The sequence below is a fragment of the Trichosurus vulpecula genome, chromosome 3 (genome assembly GCF_011100635.1).
Source record: "Trichosurus vulpecula isolate mTriVul1 chromosome 3, mTriVul1.pri, whole genome shotgun sequence".
Lineage (NCBI taxonomy): Eukaryota > Metazoa > Chordata > Mammalia > Diprotodontia > Phalangeridae > Trichosurus > Trichosurus vulpecula.
In genome coordinates, this window is record NC_050575.1 from 161,640,500 (window position 1) to 161,657,980 (window position 17,481).

The 17,481-nt window shown below is 40.0% G+C and overlaps 1 protein-coding gene across 1 annotated transcript in view; it reads left to right on the forward strand.

Annotated features, from left to right (window-relative positions):
• Positions 1-17,151, forward strand: part of SWI5 (SWI5 homologous recombination repair protein) — a gene marked incomplete at its 5' end in the record, with an annotated part of 17,622 nt that extends 471 nt beyond the window's left edge. The window contains 4 exons of the mRNA XM_036749864.1: positions 462-510; positions 9,413-9,534; positions 11,905-11,999; positions 16,758-17,151. Of these exons, the coding sequence (XP_036605759.1) occupies positions 462-510; positions 9,413-9,534; positions 11,905-11,999; positions 16,758-16,822 (331 nt within the window). The remainder of the gene's footprint in view (positions 1-461; positions 511-9,412; positions 9,535-11,904; positions 12,000-16,757) is intronic.
• Between the last annotated feature and the right edge of the window lie 330 nt (positions 17,152-17,481).

Consider the following 17,481-nt stretch of genomic DNA (forward strand, 5'->3'; position numbering starts at 1 on the left):
GCCTAGCACAGTGCCTGGCTCATAGTGGGCGCTTGTTCTTCCTCCCCCTCCCCCGCCCCCATCATGAGCACCTTCAGAGACCTGGTTCCTTCTAAAGACCCCACCCCTCCTCAAAGATCCTACCGCTTCAGAAGCCCCTGTCTTAAAATAACGACTCCTCCTTTAAGAGACTGGCCTTCAGTGAACCCCATCAGAAACCTCATCCCCTTTCAAGAAACCAACCCGAAGACCCAACCCCTTCCATTGACACCTCTTTTCCCAGAGACCCTCGGCCCCTTGGGGATACTCCTTATGGACCTCTACCCTTTAGAGTCCACCTTTCCTTAGTCTCTATCCAGTTTCCCTTTGCCACCTGTGCTCAGTCCGGAGGGTCCCCGAGCTCTCAGGTAACCTTGTAGGTTCTCCCCTCTTCCCACGATCCCTGGGTCCCTAACCATCCGTTTTCCTTGGTTGCTTTCCAGGGCGCGACTGGGCCTCTCCAAACGCCATTCGGCAGCTTTTCGATCCCCTGTGAGTATGTCTGCCATCGCTCATGCTTCTTCCAATGACTCCTTCCTTCTTCCCTTCCCTCCTCCCTGTGCCATCTCTGTTTTCCCTCCTGCCACACGGGCAGTGTATGTTTCCCCAATCTCTCTGGGCCTCCTCAGTTACAGCGCAGCAGTCCTTTTCTTGATCGATCTCTTTGATTCCATAGCAGACATTTTCACAGCATTTTTTCCCAAACCTTACCTTACCTTACCTTTCCTTTTCCTCATGCCTCCAATATTTCCTTCCACCTTCACTAGATTTATGCTGCCATAGTAGGTGTTTAATAAATGTCTGATGAATTGAATGACTTACTTGCCTCCTACTTGACTAAGGTGATCCAGGCAGGATATCTGATGTTATTTCATCTAATTTCCTCTACCTCAAAATATTTCTGTCTCTAAATATGTTTTCTCATCTTCACCTGACTCAGATGAAGTCCTGTCCAAAACTAACCTCTCCTGTGTCTTTTTTCTGCTTTCTTCAGGACCTTTCTCCGTAATTTCTCCCTACAATCTTTTCCTCCCAATTGATTGCTTCCCCTCTGCCTTTAAGCACACAGATCTCCCCAATCTTGGGAGAGAGGGGAAAAACAAACAAAAAACTTTTTTTGATCCTACTGCCCCCATTAGTTACTTTCCTGTTCTTTCTTCCACTTCTTTGCCAAGCCTACTCGCTACCTTCATCACCCACTTGCTCTTTAACCCTTGGCAGTCTTATTTCATACTTCTCCAGTGACCTTTTAATTGGCAGATACAATGGCCTTTTTTTCATCCTTCATTCTCCTTTACGTCCTTGCAGAAATTGATACCATTCTCTACCACCTCCTTAGAACCCTCTCTTCCCTCTTCATGAGTCAGTACTGTTCTGCTTTTTTCTTTTCTTTTTTTTTCATTCTGCTTTTGCAACTACTTGACTATTCATTCCTCTGGCTCCTTTCCTTCAGTTCCCTGTTCTCCTCTTTTCTCTTTCTATACTTGATAACTTACTCTGTGGCTTTCAATTGTCATTTCTTTTGCTATTTGGTCAATACTTCTGTCGATGACTTTCAAATTGGTATCTCTCATTCTGAGCTTTTAGATGAGTTTTACATTTCTAGCTGCCTCCTGGATATTTTTCCATTTGGATGTCTTGCTTCCATCTCACTAGTGCATCTAAAAGGATCTCATCAGTGTCTCCTTGTCAAAATTGCCCCTTCCTCCTGACTTCCCTATTTCTTTTTGCCATTTTCCATGTTTGAGAAAATGCAGAGTCATCTGTGATCTTTCCTTCTCCCTCACCCCCATGTTTATGAGATCATGTATGTTCTTCTTTGTATTGTCTTTCCTACCTGTAACTTTTCATTTCCATGTTCAGGTGCTTACCACTTCATTCATGAACTATTGGCCTCCTCCCTCCTTCCCTTACCAGTCTTGCCTCTAACCCGCCATGCACTGCCATTTTCCAGGTTAATTTTGCCAAAACACATCATGTTACCCTCTAGTTCAAAAACCTCTAGTAATGCCTAAACAGCTAAAAGTTCAGTTTGATACTTCTGAAATAGAGATATAAGACTTCATACAATGTGGCCTTGTTCTACCTTGCTAACCTTATTTCTAAATGCTTCTTTTGCTCTGGTCATACAGCCCTACAAAATGCCAAGTTCATTCCCAACTCTGTGGCTATATTCACACCATGGGATGTCCCCTCCTTTCTATCAGAATCCTACTTGTTTTTCTGTTTTAAAAAGTTATATAATACCCTGATTTTGATGTAATTTCAATACAAGCTGGGTTAAATTGTTATTTTTATTGATACATTTTAAAAAAAAATCAGAATCATGGTGGCTAACATTTACTGGCCCCAGGCCATTCTCCTTCCTTTCTCAAGGCATTCAGTATCTGGCATATCCTTATATCTCATGATTTATCCTCAGGGATGCTCTCCATATGTACCTTGACAATGAAAAATTCTGATGATCCTTTTATCATAACATATCATTCCATCTCTTCCTATGCTTTACTCCTCCTAAATCTATTCTTCATCTCATAATGATCTCTGGTCCATCCATTCTTCAGTACTTTCTCAACTTTGATCTTATAGTTAACCAGTTTGACTCCATTTTGCCCTCTAATTTTGATTTCCTTGCTCCCATGTCCTGTTGACAATCATGCCTTGCCCAAAGTTAACCTGCCTCTTATGCTCCTACTTGTGACATTGATCAAAGCTAGAGGCACCACCTGCCTCTTATGCTCCTAGTTGTGATACTGGACAAAGCTAGAGAATATCATGCAACCAGGCTGACTGGATACATTAATAATTTATATTATCTAACCTTAATGGGGCACTCCCTGTAGCAAAGCAATCCTTTTACTCCTCCCTAATTGATGCTTTATCCCACTTTGCATAGAGGCTGTTTCATATTTTATCTTCTTTCCTCAAACCTCCCATACCTCCCCTCTTTCCCACCCTCTCAGCTAAGGATTTCAACTATTTTTTCATATAGTTTTAATATTTTTATTTTTTAAAAATTATATTTTACATTGAATGTTGGAGGGGATGTGGGAAAACTGGGAAACTAATGCACTATTGGCGAAGTTGTGAACTGATCAAACCATTCTGGAGAGCAATTTGGAACTATGCCCAAAGGGCTATAAAACTATGCATACCCTTTGATCTAGTAGTACCACTGCTAGGTCTATATCCTAAAGACATCCCCCCAAAAGAGAAGAGGACCTATTTGTATAAAAATATTTATAGCAGCTCTTTTTGTGGTGGCTAAGAACTGGAAATCAAAGGGATGTCGATCACTTGGGGAATGGCTAAACAAAGCTGTGGTATGATTATGATGGAATGTTATTGTGCTATAAGAAATGACAAGTAGGAAGATTTCAGAAAAACCTGGAAAGACTTGTATGAACTGATACAGAATGAAGTGAGCAGAAGCAGGAGAACGTTGTACACAGTAACAGCAGTACTGTTTGAAGAACTATGAATGACTTAACTGTTTTCAGCAATACAATGATCCCAGACAATCCCAAAGGACTAATGAAGCATACTATTCATGTCCAGAGAAAGAACTGTTATTGATTGAATACAGACATGCTAGTTTTCACTTTCATTTTATTTTATCTGAGTCTTCTTATACAAAATGACTAATACGGAAATATTTTATATAATTGCACATATACAATTTATATCCAATTGCTTACCATCTCAGGGAAGGGAGAAAGGGAGGGACAGAATTTGAAACTCAAAACTTTAAATAAAATGTTATAAAATTGAGAAAAATAAAGTTATATTTTATTTTAACATTCGTTTTTAAAATTTTGAGTTCCCAATTCTCTCCCTCCCTCCAGCCCCTCCCTTTTCTATTAAGAAGGCAAGCAGTATTGTATTAATTGTATATGTGAATTCATGTAAGAAATTTCCATATTAGCCATGTTGTTGCAAAAAAAAGTGAAAAAAATATGCTTCAGTCTGCATTCAGAGTTCATCAGTTCTCTCTCTTGAGGTGGATAGCATTTTTCTTTGTGAGTTTTTTGAAATTGTCTTGGATCATTGTATTTATTAGGGTAGCTAAGTCTTTCACAGATTCCTGTCTTTATACTATTGCTGTTAACCTGTACAAGGTTCTCCTAGTTCTGCTCATTGCACTTTGCATCAGCTCATATGAGTCTTCTCAGGTTTTTCTGAAACCATCCCCTTCATAATTTCTTGCAGCACAATGGTATTCCATCATAATCGTATATCACAACTCGTTTAGCCATTCCCTAATTGATAGGCGTCCCATCAATTTCCAATTCTTGGCCACCACAAAACAAGCTTCTATAAAGAGCTTTGTACTGTAAGTCCTTTTCCTTTTTCTTTGATCTCTTTGGGATACAGACCTAGTAGTGGTTTTGCTGGGTCAAAGGGTATGCACAGTTCTGTAGGACTATAGGACATAGTTCCAAATTGTTCCTTTGCTGTATCTTCATCCTTGTTCCTCCCCATCAACTGTGGGTATACCCTAGGGCTTTCTTGTGCTCTTTCCTTTCTTCTCTACATTCTCTTGCCTGGTTAAATTGACAAGTCTTATGCTCCCATGGGTTAAATTGACAAGTCTATGCAGATGACCTCCAGATCAATATACTCAGCTCTAATCTCTCTCCTGAGCTGAAGTTTTGCATCACCAACCTCTGTGGTACATTTTGAACTGTATTTTCCATAAGTATCTCAAACTCAACCTATCCGAAACAGAACTCATGATTTTTTTCTCCCCAAACCCACCCCTCTTTTAAACTACCCTAGAGGGTACTACCACTTATCCATCACCCAGGCTCACAGCCTCAGTGTCGGCCTGGACTCCTAGCTTTTACCTCACAATCTTCTTGTTTCTTTCACTGCACCTTCCCTTGCATATCTTCCTTTCTCTCAGCCCATCACTCCAGTTCAGACCTTCATCACCTCTTGACTATTAAAATACTCTCCTTTGTACTGTAAGTCCTTTTCCTTTTTCTTTGATCTCTTTGGAATACAGACCTAGTAGTGGTTTTGCTGGGTCAAAGGGTATGCACAGTTCTGTAGGACTATAGGACATAGTTCCAAATTGTTCCTTTGCTGTATCTTCATCCTTGTTCCTCCCCATCAACTGTGGGTATACCCTAGGGCTTTCTTGTGCTCTTTCCTTTCTACCTCAAGTCTCTGCTCACTCCACTCTATTTTCCCTCACAGCTGCCAAAGTGATTTTCTGAAATTACAGGTCTGACCATATCCTCCTTTTCCCTCTCCTCAATAAATCCTAGTGATTTTGTATTACTTTAGGGTCAACTTTAAACCCTTTTGTCTGTCACTTAGAGTTCTTCACAGTCTGGCCCCTTCTTATCATTCCAATTTTCTAACACATAACTCCCCTCCACAGTCTAGTGCGGGGGTGGGGAATCCTTGGCTTTGAGGCCACATTTGGCCCTCTAGGTCCTCAAGTGCAGTCCTTCGACTGAATCCAAACTTCACAGAATAAATCCTCTCAATGAAAGGATTTGTTCTCTAAAATTTGGACTCAGTCAAAAGGCCACAGCCAAGGACCTAGAGGAACCTTGAGGCCACAGGTTCCCCACCCCTGGTCTAGTCAGACTGGACTACTTGCTGTCTCTCACACTGTACTCCATCTCCCTTTTCAGTACCTTTGCACTGGCAAACAGTAGATTGTTCCCTCAGTCATCATCTTTTTAAGCTTCAGTCTCTCCCTGTCATCATCTGGCTCCTTTCCTGCTGCCTACAAGCATGCCCAAGTCTTCTCCATTCTTAAAACCTTTAGTAAACCCTGCTTTCCTCTGAAGCTAAATTTCTTCCTCCTTTCGAAGCTAAATACTTCAAAAGAGCCGTCTAAATTAATCTTTACTTCCTATACTTTGCTTTTGCATTTTTCAGGCTTTTGCAGTTTAGCTTCTAAAGTCATCACTCAACTGAAGGTGCCCTCTGTCCAAAGTTAGCAGTGGTATTTTAATTGCCAGATCTGTAGGTCTTTTTGTAGACCTTACCCTTCTTGTACTCTGCAGCATTTGCAAGTGTCGACCTCCTTCTTTTCCTGACTCTCTCTTTGGATTTTTGTGACACTATTTTCTCATGGTTATCCTCCTACCTGTCATATCTCTTCAGTGTCTTGCTGGCTCATCGTCAATATCATACTTCCTAAACAGTGGGTGTATTCCAAGAGTCTGTCTTGGGCCCTCTCTGAGTGATCTAATTAGCTCCCATGAGTTTAATTGTCATCTTGTTGCAAATGCCTTCCAGATATTTCTTTATCTGGGATCTACAGCTGACTTCCAGGCCTACGTCACCAGTTCCCTATTGTTCATTTCCTATTGGATATCCCGTGGGCATCTCTCTCAAACCCCAGTGTTTCCAAAAGAAACTCATTATCTTTCCCTCAAAACCTCCCACCCTCCACACTCTCCCATTTCTGTTGAGGGCACCATTGTCCCTTCCATTCTTCAGGGTTTGTAGCCTTGGTATTGTTCTTGCCTCCTCACTGTTTTTTACCCCACTTATCTAGTCACTTGCCAATTCTTGTCATTTCCACCTCCACAACATCTCTTGTACTTGTTGCTTCCTCACAATTCACACAGCTACTGCCGTAGGCCAGACCATCACCTGGACTATTGCAATCCCCACCAAGGTCACTAGATCTGGAGTCAGGAAGACCTAGGTTCAGATTCCACCAAAGGTATTGGCTGTGTGACTTAACCTTTCTGTGCCATCTGTAAAATGAGGTACTTGGGCTCGATGGCCCTTTCTGTCCTTTACAGTACTAAATCAGAGATTCTCTGGCCATGGCACTCCTTTGCTCAGTAAACGCCAATGGTTCCCTTGTCCTTAAGATAAAATAAAAATTCCTCTATTTGGCTTTTAAAATCTTTCACAATTTGGCTTTAACTTACTTTCTAACCTCATTATATATCAGTCTCCTTCCTGCCATCAGCTTATACAAACCTCCCCATTCATACATTTATTGTTTCTTCTGGTGCAATGCCTTTCCATTGCATTCCTGTACCATTGTCTGGCCATTCCTGCTCGTTCTTCATTTGACCACTGTAGCCCATGGTGATCTCATACTCTGTAACATATGTGTGGGTGTGTGTATGCATGCACAAATATTAGTAAATGAATCTCTACTGCTCATTTGGTCCTCATATTTTAAATATCTTTTTGTGGGTATGTGTCTTACCCTGCCTCCAGTGTGAGCTCCTTGAGAGAAAACCCTTTCCTCAGTAAATGCTTGTTGATTGTTTGATTGTACTCAGTATGGAAGAGCTACCTGAGTTCCTGGCTGTAGGTCATAGGACCATAGATTTAGAAGGGAAGCTCAGAAGTCACCTAGTCTGACTCCCTTGTTTTAGAGTTCAGAAAACCTAGTCTTAGAGAGCTTAAGTGACTTGCCCCCCCTTCTGATGTCTTCTCTTTGAGATGACTTTCCATTTACACTGTATGGGCCATTTTTAGATGATGTCTCTCCCTCATTAGAATGTGAGTATATTTGAGGATAAAGACTGTGTTTTTGCCTTTCTTTGTATCTTCCATGATTAGGACAATGCCTGGCCCTGGTAACTTAATAAATGTTTGTTGACTGGCTGATTGACTGATCCTTAGATCTGGAAAGGAAAGTCCAAACTCCTTAGTCTTCCCTTCAAGGCTTTCTACAGTCTAGTACCAACATACCTTTGCAGCCTTACTTCATAAAACTTGCTTTCATACATCCTACTTCATCTATACTGAATTACCTACCATTTCACAAACATGCTGTTCTTTACTAACCTACCTTGCTATCTCTGCTTTTAGAAAGTCATCCTTTAAAACCTGGTTTTTGGGGGTGGGGTGAGCAAGAGTAAGTCGTTGAGAATGACACTTCTGAAGCCTAGGTGACTAGGAAGATTGTGGTGAGCTCAATAGCAATAGGGTGGTTCAGAAGTGGGGAGTTTTAGGGGAAAGATAATGAGTTCAGTTAACGCATGTGGAGTTTTAAGATGTTTATGGGACAACCGCTAGGTCTGTATCCCAAAGTGATTTTAAAAAAAGAAAGGGAAAAGGACCTATTTGTACAAAAATATTTATAGCAGCTCTTTTTATGGTGGCAAAGAATTGGAAATTGAGGGGATGCTCATTAATTGGGCAGTGACTGAATAAGTTGTGGTATATGACTGTAATGGATACTACTGTACTATAAGAAATGATGAGCAGGATGATTTCAGGAAAACCTGGAACGACTTATATGAACTGATGCAAAGTGAAGTTTTCTTCCACAAAATGACTCATATGGAAATAACTTTACATGATTGCATATGTATAACCTATATCAGATTGCTTACCATCTCAGGCATAGGGAAGGGGAGGAAGGGAGAGAATTTGGAACTCAAAAATTTTTTAAAATGAATGTATGAAATTGTTTTTATATGTAATTGGGGAAAAATAAAATATTTTATATATATGCATATATATACATATACATACATACACATATGTTTATGGGGCAACTAGTTCAGTAGGCCATTGAGATGTATCTAGAGGTTAGTAGAGCGGTTAGAGATGATAAGTGAATCAACGTTCAATGTCATGTTCTATTTTGTAGTATAGTTTGTGTGTGTGTGTGTGTCTGTCTGTCTGTCTGTCTTTTGGCCCATTATAAACTCCTTTAGATTCATGACTGTTATTTATCGTTTTACCCATTAGCATCTCCCACAGTGCTTGACATCGATCATCTAATCTCATCCTTTTTTGGGTGAGGGAATTGAGGTCCAGAGAGATCAAGGAGATATGCTAGATAATCTGTGGCAATTCATTGAAAGCCCAAGGAATAATTCCAGTATTCTTTGTCAAGAAGTAGTTTTTCCTATTCTTCATCCGGGCTATCTTCCTCAATTTCTTCTGAATCATTCTTGGTACAGGTTCCAGGGGCCTGCTCTTTAAACCTTAAGTGTCCCACTTTCTTATTTTTCCTCCAAGCTTAGAGATCTACCTCCTTCATCTCCTCCACCCCACCCCACCCTTCAAGAGGAAAGAAGGGCTAAAGAGAAAGTGAAGTATTGGGAAAACGCTAATCCCAGCCCTTGTTACTTGGTAAATAGAAAGGTAAAATCTTTCTAGCACTTCAGGTTTTACAAAGTCCTTTGTCTCCAACAGCCCGGGGAGGTAAGTAGTACAAGCTGAGATAGAGAAGTCTGAGGTTCGGGATGTCAAATGACTCACCCAGGGCCACACAACCAGGAAGCATGAGCCCCAGACCGAAGGCCTTTCCGTTCTACTGCACTGCTCCCTGCAGGATAGAATTGGAAAGAGAACCCAGGAGTTCAGTTGCTGCGGCTACCAGGGGCCGATCATATTGACTGATAGGTAGGTCAGTACTCACATCTTTTCTCCTTATGCTATTTAGGTGCCCACACCCAAATCTGGCCAGGCTGATGAGACCAGTGAGGATTCCCTACGACTGGAAATCCAGGAGCTAAAGCAAAAGAGGGACACTTTGGATCAGGAGATCTCCCAGTTGATGGCTGAGTACATTTCTTACTGAATTTGTTGTGGAACCCTTTACCTGTGTCTGAGATTTGTTAAAATACCGTGGTTTGAGGACCCAGTATATACAAAACATCATGTTAAGTATTCAAGGGGTATTGAAAGAAGGAAGAATAAGTAGCACATGTGTATATCATTTTACAGTGCATAAACCTCATATATGAGCTCACAGAACCCCAGTAAAGTTGGGTAGTATGGGCCTTATTTTCCCCCTTTTACAGATGAAGAAGCTGGGAATCAGACAGACTTTCCCCACATTTCATAGCTAATACATGGCAGAACCAGGACTAGAACCTCATTCTTCTGACTCCACAGGCAGCCCCCTGGCTCCCTTGCCCTGTTATACCATGCTGTACTATACCACATGACCTCATCCTTGGGGAGTTTCCAGTTTATGGAGAGAGGACCAGCCCCTGCCCATGGGGGAACAGCATGGTGCCATAACAGGGCTAGACCTAGCACTTGGCTGTAGAACTAACTAGTTTTATCCAGTCACACCTTCATTTTCCTGATCTGAGGAGGAGGGGGTTGGACTAGATAAGTTTCATTTAGCTCAAAAATTCAGCTATTGAGCTGGGATGTACACACCTGAAAAAGATCTTAAGAATGCTTACAAAACAGCATCATCAGACATATGGTTACAAGGCTGATTGGTAGGAGTTAGATTGGCATGAGTTTCACTATCTTTGAAGTGGTGGATTGAGGACTTTGCATTTCTAGAGTTTCTCTCCTCTGTAGAATTCATAGAACTACTTAAGACTTCAGAGAGTCTTTAGGAGAGAGATCACAAATTTTGAAAAACAAATCAATGCCTTAACCTGTACTTTAGTAGCCTCTTAAGACCCATATTATTCCCTCCACCAAAAGTAAGAAGCCTGTAGTTCACTTCCCTCTTGTTACAACAGTAAAAGCTAGAGGGGAAAGGTGGAATAGGGGGCGGGAATAAAAAGAAGAGGACTTGCGTGATAGAAAAGGCTACATTTATCCCCATTTACAAAGACACCCCCACGTTCCCGTTTGAAGTTCCTGTTATTTTAGTATATATGATCTTCATGGAACTCTCTCCCAGCTTCTTGTTTGATTAACATTGAACATGATCAGCTGCCTAGATTTTGCTTGTTTGAGTAGGAATTGACATTTACATTCTGTGTAGATATCCTTGTTTATGTTGTGTTCTCTGAAGGACACTTCTTATTTTTTTGAATGTTTTATTTTGACACAAGTTTCTTCCCCCCCCCTCCCCAAACACACACACATTGAGACTGATCTTGTCACTTTCATTTTTTGTCATTTACCAGTTGTTAATAGAAAGGAAGAATCTATCCTTTAATATTAATAATTGTGTGCCAACATTGCTCATTGAATTTGAGCCACATTTTGTTGCCTTTCAGTGTCATTTTTTTACTGACATTGTGTTAGTCACTGTGTACATACAGTTTTTGCTATGCTTCTTTCACTTAGAGTTATGCTGCCTGGACCTTCTCACACTTCAATGAATCCTAAGAATGATATTCATCATTCTTTATGGCACAATACCATTCCATGACATTAATATAGTTGCTTTGTTCAGCTGTTGTCCAGTTGTTGGGCATATGTTTTATTTGCAGCTTTTTCTTATTGCAGATAATGCACTTAAGAATATATTTGTTACATACAGATCTTTTCTCATTGCTACTCACCCACCTGAAGCATAAATCCTCCAGTGTGTGCCCTGTGGCAGACTATTAACAGTTTAATCACTTTTCTTGCATAGTTCTAAACGGTTTCTCAAAAGAGTACCACATGGTGGAAAGAATGTGGGATTTGACCTCAGAAGATTGGAGTTTGAATGTGATCTGCCGCTTCCACTCTGTGTAACTGTGGCCCAGTCACTTCACTCCTTGTTTCATTTTCCTAGTTATAAAATGAAGAGGTCAGACTAAATGACCTTTCAGTTCACAGAACTTTTGAGTTCTCTACAAGTAGTTAACTAGAAAAGTGCACTGTCTCTTCCCCCCTCCCTCCCCCCAACTTTTTTGGTCCTGCATACCCCAGCCTGATTTCTTTGCTGGATGATAACTATAACTCACATTTCTATAGCATTTAAAGGGATTGCCTCACTACCTTACTGTAAACATTATTAATCCCATCTTATAGGTTAGAAAGCTGACGCAGAGAAGTGGCTTGTCAGTGGTCGCACAGCCAGTAGGTGTCAGAACTGTGACTAAGTCCAGTGCTTTATTCAGTACCACTAAGCCCCTGTGCACGTCAGTTCACGTTAATTCAGCAGACATTTGTTATTCTTGATTGCTGTTGCAGCCTCTAATCGTCATATGGTTTTTCATTGTCTACATCTCTTTCTGTGTTTCTTAGAGGCTATGTTGTATCTGAATTGGAAGACCACATTTCCCTGCTCCATGAATACAATGACATTAAAGATGTGGGCCAGATGTTAATGGGAAAATTAGGTGAGTGGCTGGAAGTTCCCAGGCTTCAGAGAGACCACCTCTCTCCCCCCCACACCCCCTGCTTTCATACTCCTAGGGTATCCCAATACTTTCAACTGTGCTGTCACAGCTTTGTGTACATTCTTATAACTCCTTGTCTCAGACTCACTGATCAACTCCAGACATGTGGAAATAGCTAGGCAATTTGTATTTTGGTTCCTAAACTCCCTTATCCATGTGATTGAAATGCTTGCTGTGAGAGTTGCCAATAGGCTGTGACAGGTGCATGTAATTTCCCTAGGACCCAAATGGAGATAGTTTTCTGATAATGTCCCTCCCATCCACCTCTGGTAGATAATTGGCGTATTTTTATCCATCAGGCTCTATATGGATCATTTGAGAGATTCTATTTGCCTTCAAGTTGCTAACTTGTTAATGCAGCAACATCAAAAATAGAAGAACAGCCCTTTGATGTTTAATGATCCATCTCACATCTACTAAAAATCTCCTTTTCTAGAAGCCTTTATTCATAACTCAGGTGACTGTCTGGGATGACTAGGTACAGAGGGAAGATATAGACATACTTTTAAGTTCTTCTTAAATCCTCTTTTTTATTATGAAGATCAACAGAAATTTCAATATACAAAAAGGTCCATATACAAAGCTGAACTTCTTTTACATGTGTTTTTTAAAGTATGTATTAAATTTAACAAGGTAGTATTTATTCAGTGTTTTATTCATGCTTTTTTTTAACATCTTCATCACTACCCACAGACTCCCCCCAAAAATAGAAGTTCTCCATTGTTATAAATAAGTATAGACAGGCAAAATAAATCAACATACTGGCCAAGTCTAGAAATGGATCTACCATTTTGTCCATTATTTCTTTGCCAAGGGTGAAGAGGCCTGTTTCATGAAGTCTTTCCTCTTTTTTTTTTTAAGTTTATTCTATTTTTTTTTTGTTTGAGAGGAGAAGGCGGAGCAATTGAGGTTAAGTGACTTGCCCAAAGTCACACAGCTAGTATGTATGTCAGGTGTTTGAGGCTGGATTTGAACTCAGGTCCTCCTGACTCCAGGGCCAGTGCTCTACTCACTGAGCCACCTAGCTGCCCCTGTCTTTCCTCTTTTTCTTTACATTATGGTAGTCCTGTTCATTGTTGTGACCCTACTCATCTCACTATGCATAAGTTTATGCAAGTCTTCCCAGATTTCTCTTAATTCTCCACAGTCATAATTTCTTATGATGCAATAATACATTCGTGGACCATCACTTGTTCAATCATTCCCCCAAATGAAGGGCATCCAGTTTATTTCAAGTTCTTTCAAGCTCCTTTCCAACCTTATCTAGCATCTTAACATGTTGCACACACTCACAGGGATTTCAACAGAAATTGAACAATTTTTCATATGGTTGTTTGCAATTCTTCTCTTAAGAACTGTTTGTTCATATCCTTTGGGGGATGGCTTAAGTCTTAATATACTGTATTTGCCTTAGTTCCTTATATATCTTGGTTATCAGATATACTTGATGAAATTTTTTCTCCACTGACCACTTCTGAAAATAAAAAAGTAGGTCAGCAAAACAGACTATATACAAATGTATTTCATAACTCAGTTTTAATAAACCATAGAATATAAATTACTTGGGAAATCTCTATTTGACAAGAAGTGCTAGGAAAACTGGAGTTTGGCAGAAAGTAGGTTTAGATTAACATACAACATACCACAATAAGCTCAAAATGGATAGGGGACCTGACTTTAAAAAAAAAATCATTAAAAAAATAGAAGAGAACCAGATTAGGTACCTTTTCACAGCTATAGTAGGAGGAAAATGATGTGGGAAATTCTCCAATTTTCACAGAACTGTCCTTAGGGACCTATAGACTTCCGGTAACACTCAATAAACAAGTGGGCAGGTCTTCTGACCATGATCTAAAATGATTATTAGCTGAAAAATTGTTCCAAATAACTAATAATAAAAAATGAAAACCAAAACAACTCTTAGGGGTTCACCTCACACCCAGCACATGGCAAAGATGATAAAAGATGGGAATGGTCAGTGTTGGAGGGCTTTTGGAAAGGCATACAACAAAAACAGTTAATTAGCTGTGAATTGGTCTAACCTAGGGCTGGGGTACCTGTGGCCTTGAACCCATTTTGGTAAACAGTTTGAATTATGCTAAGAAAGCGACTAAAATGTTCATACCCTTTGATCCAATATATGTCAGTGATAAAAAAAAAAGGTACCATATACATCAAAATATTTATAGTAACATTTTTTTAAAAAATATTTTTTTAATCAGCAAAAATTCACCTTCTTACCCTCCTAATCCAGTCCCCATGCTCCACCCTCACCCCTAATTGAAAATGAGAGGAAAAACCAATTTTTTACATTTGGTTACATCCAAAAAAATTTGTCTCATTCTGTACTGTTGAGTCTACCTCCCTATCAGAAGGTAGACACAATGTTTCATCATTAATCCTCTGGAATGGTCATTACTCTGGTAAGAATTCCTAATTCTTTCAAAGTTATTTGGCTTTACCATATTGTTGTCATATAAATTGTTCTCTTGGTTCTCTTCAGTTGATTTTGTATCAGTTCATAAAATGTTTCCATTTTCTCTGCAACCATCTCCTTCGTTATTTCTTTAAAAAAAAATTTTTTTTTGAGGCAGTTGGGGTCAAGGGACTTGTCCAGAGTCACACACCTAGTAAGTAGCAAGTGTCTGCTCTAAAGCTGGATTTGAACTCAGGTTCTCCTGACTCCAGGGCCCATGCTCTATCCACTATGCCACTTATCTGCCCCTCCATTATTTCTTAGAGCACAATAGTATTTCGTCACATCTATATGCCATAATTTGTTTATCCATTTATGGGCATCCCCTTAGATTTTTTGCCACTTCAAAAAAAGCTACAACATTTTTGTATATTAGTTTGTTTTGCCTAGGGTTAATCCTTCCTTCAATCTATCTTCCCTCTAATTCCTCCTCCCCTCTTTTCCCCTTTCTCTGCTATTTTCTTCTTGAGCAGCAGCATTTTTTGTAATAGCAAAGACCTGGAAACAAAGTGCCTGCCCATCCATTGCGGAATGGCTGAACACAGTTTGTATGTTAACGTGATGGAATAAAATGGCACTGTAAGAAACAATGACCATGAAGAATACAGAGAAGCAAGGGAAGAGAGGAAGTGTGCAGCAAAGGGAAGCAAGCAGAACCAGGGAAACACTATGCGATGACAATATAAAGAACAGTAAGAAAGTGGAATGTTACGAAATTATGATGAACGTGACAGATTTGTAGCTTCGTGTACAATGCTTTCCTGTTTTGCACTATATATGGAAGTGTTCATCTTCCAGCTTCCAATTTAGTATTTGCTACCAAAGTTCAAAAAAATTATAACGAACCACTTAACCGCAAAGGGAGATTGAGGAGGCACTTCCTGACCTTGGTGTGGGGGACAATACTACATGTAACATTTGACTGGATGTGTGAGTTTGGGTTTTTTTGCCTAATTCTTTATTATATGGGAGAGATCTCTGATAAAGAGAGAAGGTTAATATAAAAAAAAATAGATTTTCTTTCTTGCATTTCTTGGAGCATGGCTAATGTGGAAATGTATTGTGCATGATTGCACATATTTGTAATAGGTTTTGGTTTTTGTACTTTCTCGATGGGGAGGGAAAGAAGAGAGAATTTGAATTTGAAAGATAAAGTTGGGCATCATCAAAGACTTCTCAGAATAAGAGAATGCTGAAGTATAGCCTCTCGATATCCGTGCATGGATACAGATGATCTGGGCCCATCGGAAAAATAATGAAGAGCATGGAAGTTGGTTTGACCTTGTAGGAAAGAGTTACAGGGAAAGATGAAAGAAGTGAAGAATGTGAGGGCTGACAAATGGAAGTCTTGAAGCTTTAGGTGAAATGTCTGAATGTGACAGAGGTTTGAGAAGAGGAGTTTGTAGTCAAAATGTCAGGTCATTTATAGTTCCAAATGTTCTCCTCCCTGGCCCCCCCACCCACCCAAGACAGCATGTAATCCAATATAGGTTCTACATATACCTTCACATTAAACCTATTTACACAATAGTCAAGTTGTAAAGAAGAATTATAACCAATGGAATGAATCATGAGAAAAACAAAACCAAAAAAGGGGAAAAAAAAGAGAGCAAATAGTTTGCCTCAATCTTCCTTCAGACTTCATAATTCTTTCTCTGGATGTGCAGTTTTTTCCATCAGGAGTCTTTTGGAGCTGTCTTTGAACCTTGTATTGATGAGAAGAGCCAAGTCTATCAAAGTTAGTCATCACAGATACTGTGTGTCTGTAATCATGTATAATGTTCTCCTGGTTTTGCTCCCCTCAGTCAGCATCAGTTGTTATAAGTCATTCCAGGTTATAATGAAATCTGTCTGCTCCTCATTTCTTATAGCACAATAGTATTCCATTACATTCATAGACCACAACTTGTTCAGCTATTCCCCAATTGATGGGCATCCCGTTGATTTCCAATTCTTTGCCACCACAAAAAAGCGGCTTTAAATATTTTTGTACATATGTTTCCATTTCCCACTTGTATGATCTCTTTGGGATACAGCCTTAGAAGCAGCATTCCTGGGTCAAAGGGTATGCACATTTTGATAGCCCTTTGGGCATAGTTCCAAATTGCCCTCCAGAATGGCTGGATCAATTCACAACTGTCAGGTCATTTTTGTGCCAGGATTTTGATAGCATCTTCTTTCCCAACTTCCATTTCTCTCATGACATCATTCTGCTATTCTAGCCAGCATCAGAGGTGTCACCACCAAGGAGCTATATCCTGAATTTGATCTGGACATGAATGACTAAGCAGAAAGGTGGATTCCCCTGCATCCTCCTACACTACTAGGTGAAAAGCCACAAGGAGAGCGTGAAGATGAAACCTACAAGATTTCTAAGAGAGGCCATCATGGCTGAAAAAGGACTCATAAGTGCCTTTCTAGGAAGGCTAGACTTATTTGGAAGGGAACATGGGGGGAAGGGGATGTGAGGGGTGTGTGTGTGTATGTGCTTGTGGTTGTTGAGGCCATTTCTCCGCTCTACAATCCTTTAAATTCTGAGCATTTCAGATAACTTATCACTAGTATTCTTGTATTCTCCTTGCATGTATCTATATATAAAAAAATTCATTTCCCTCATCCATAGCTTTGGAATTGTTATTGATTTGTGTGATGCTGCTTGTATCTTCAAACTCATAAGGTCTTAGGTGATGGTGAATAGGATTTGAAGGTGGGTAATGGGGAAGGAAAGAAGGGTTCCTCCCTCCTAGTGAGAGAGAAAGTGTTCCAGTTACCAATTGCTTGTAATTTTCCAGTCATAAAAGGCAAAAGTTTTATTGGTTCCCTACACTGTGTCACTTATCCTTTATGCATCATAATAGTGAAATTAAAGTGGAGTCACTTCCCTGGGTGCAGCCCCCATCTGGCCAAGTGTGCCTTCCAACATTGATGCTCCCCCCCACTCCAGCC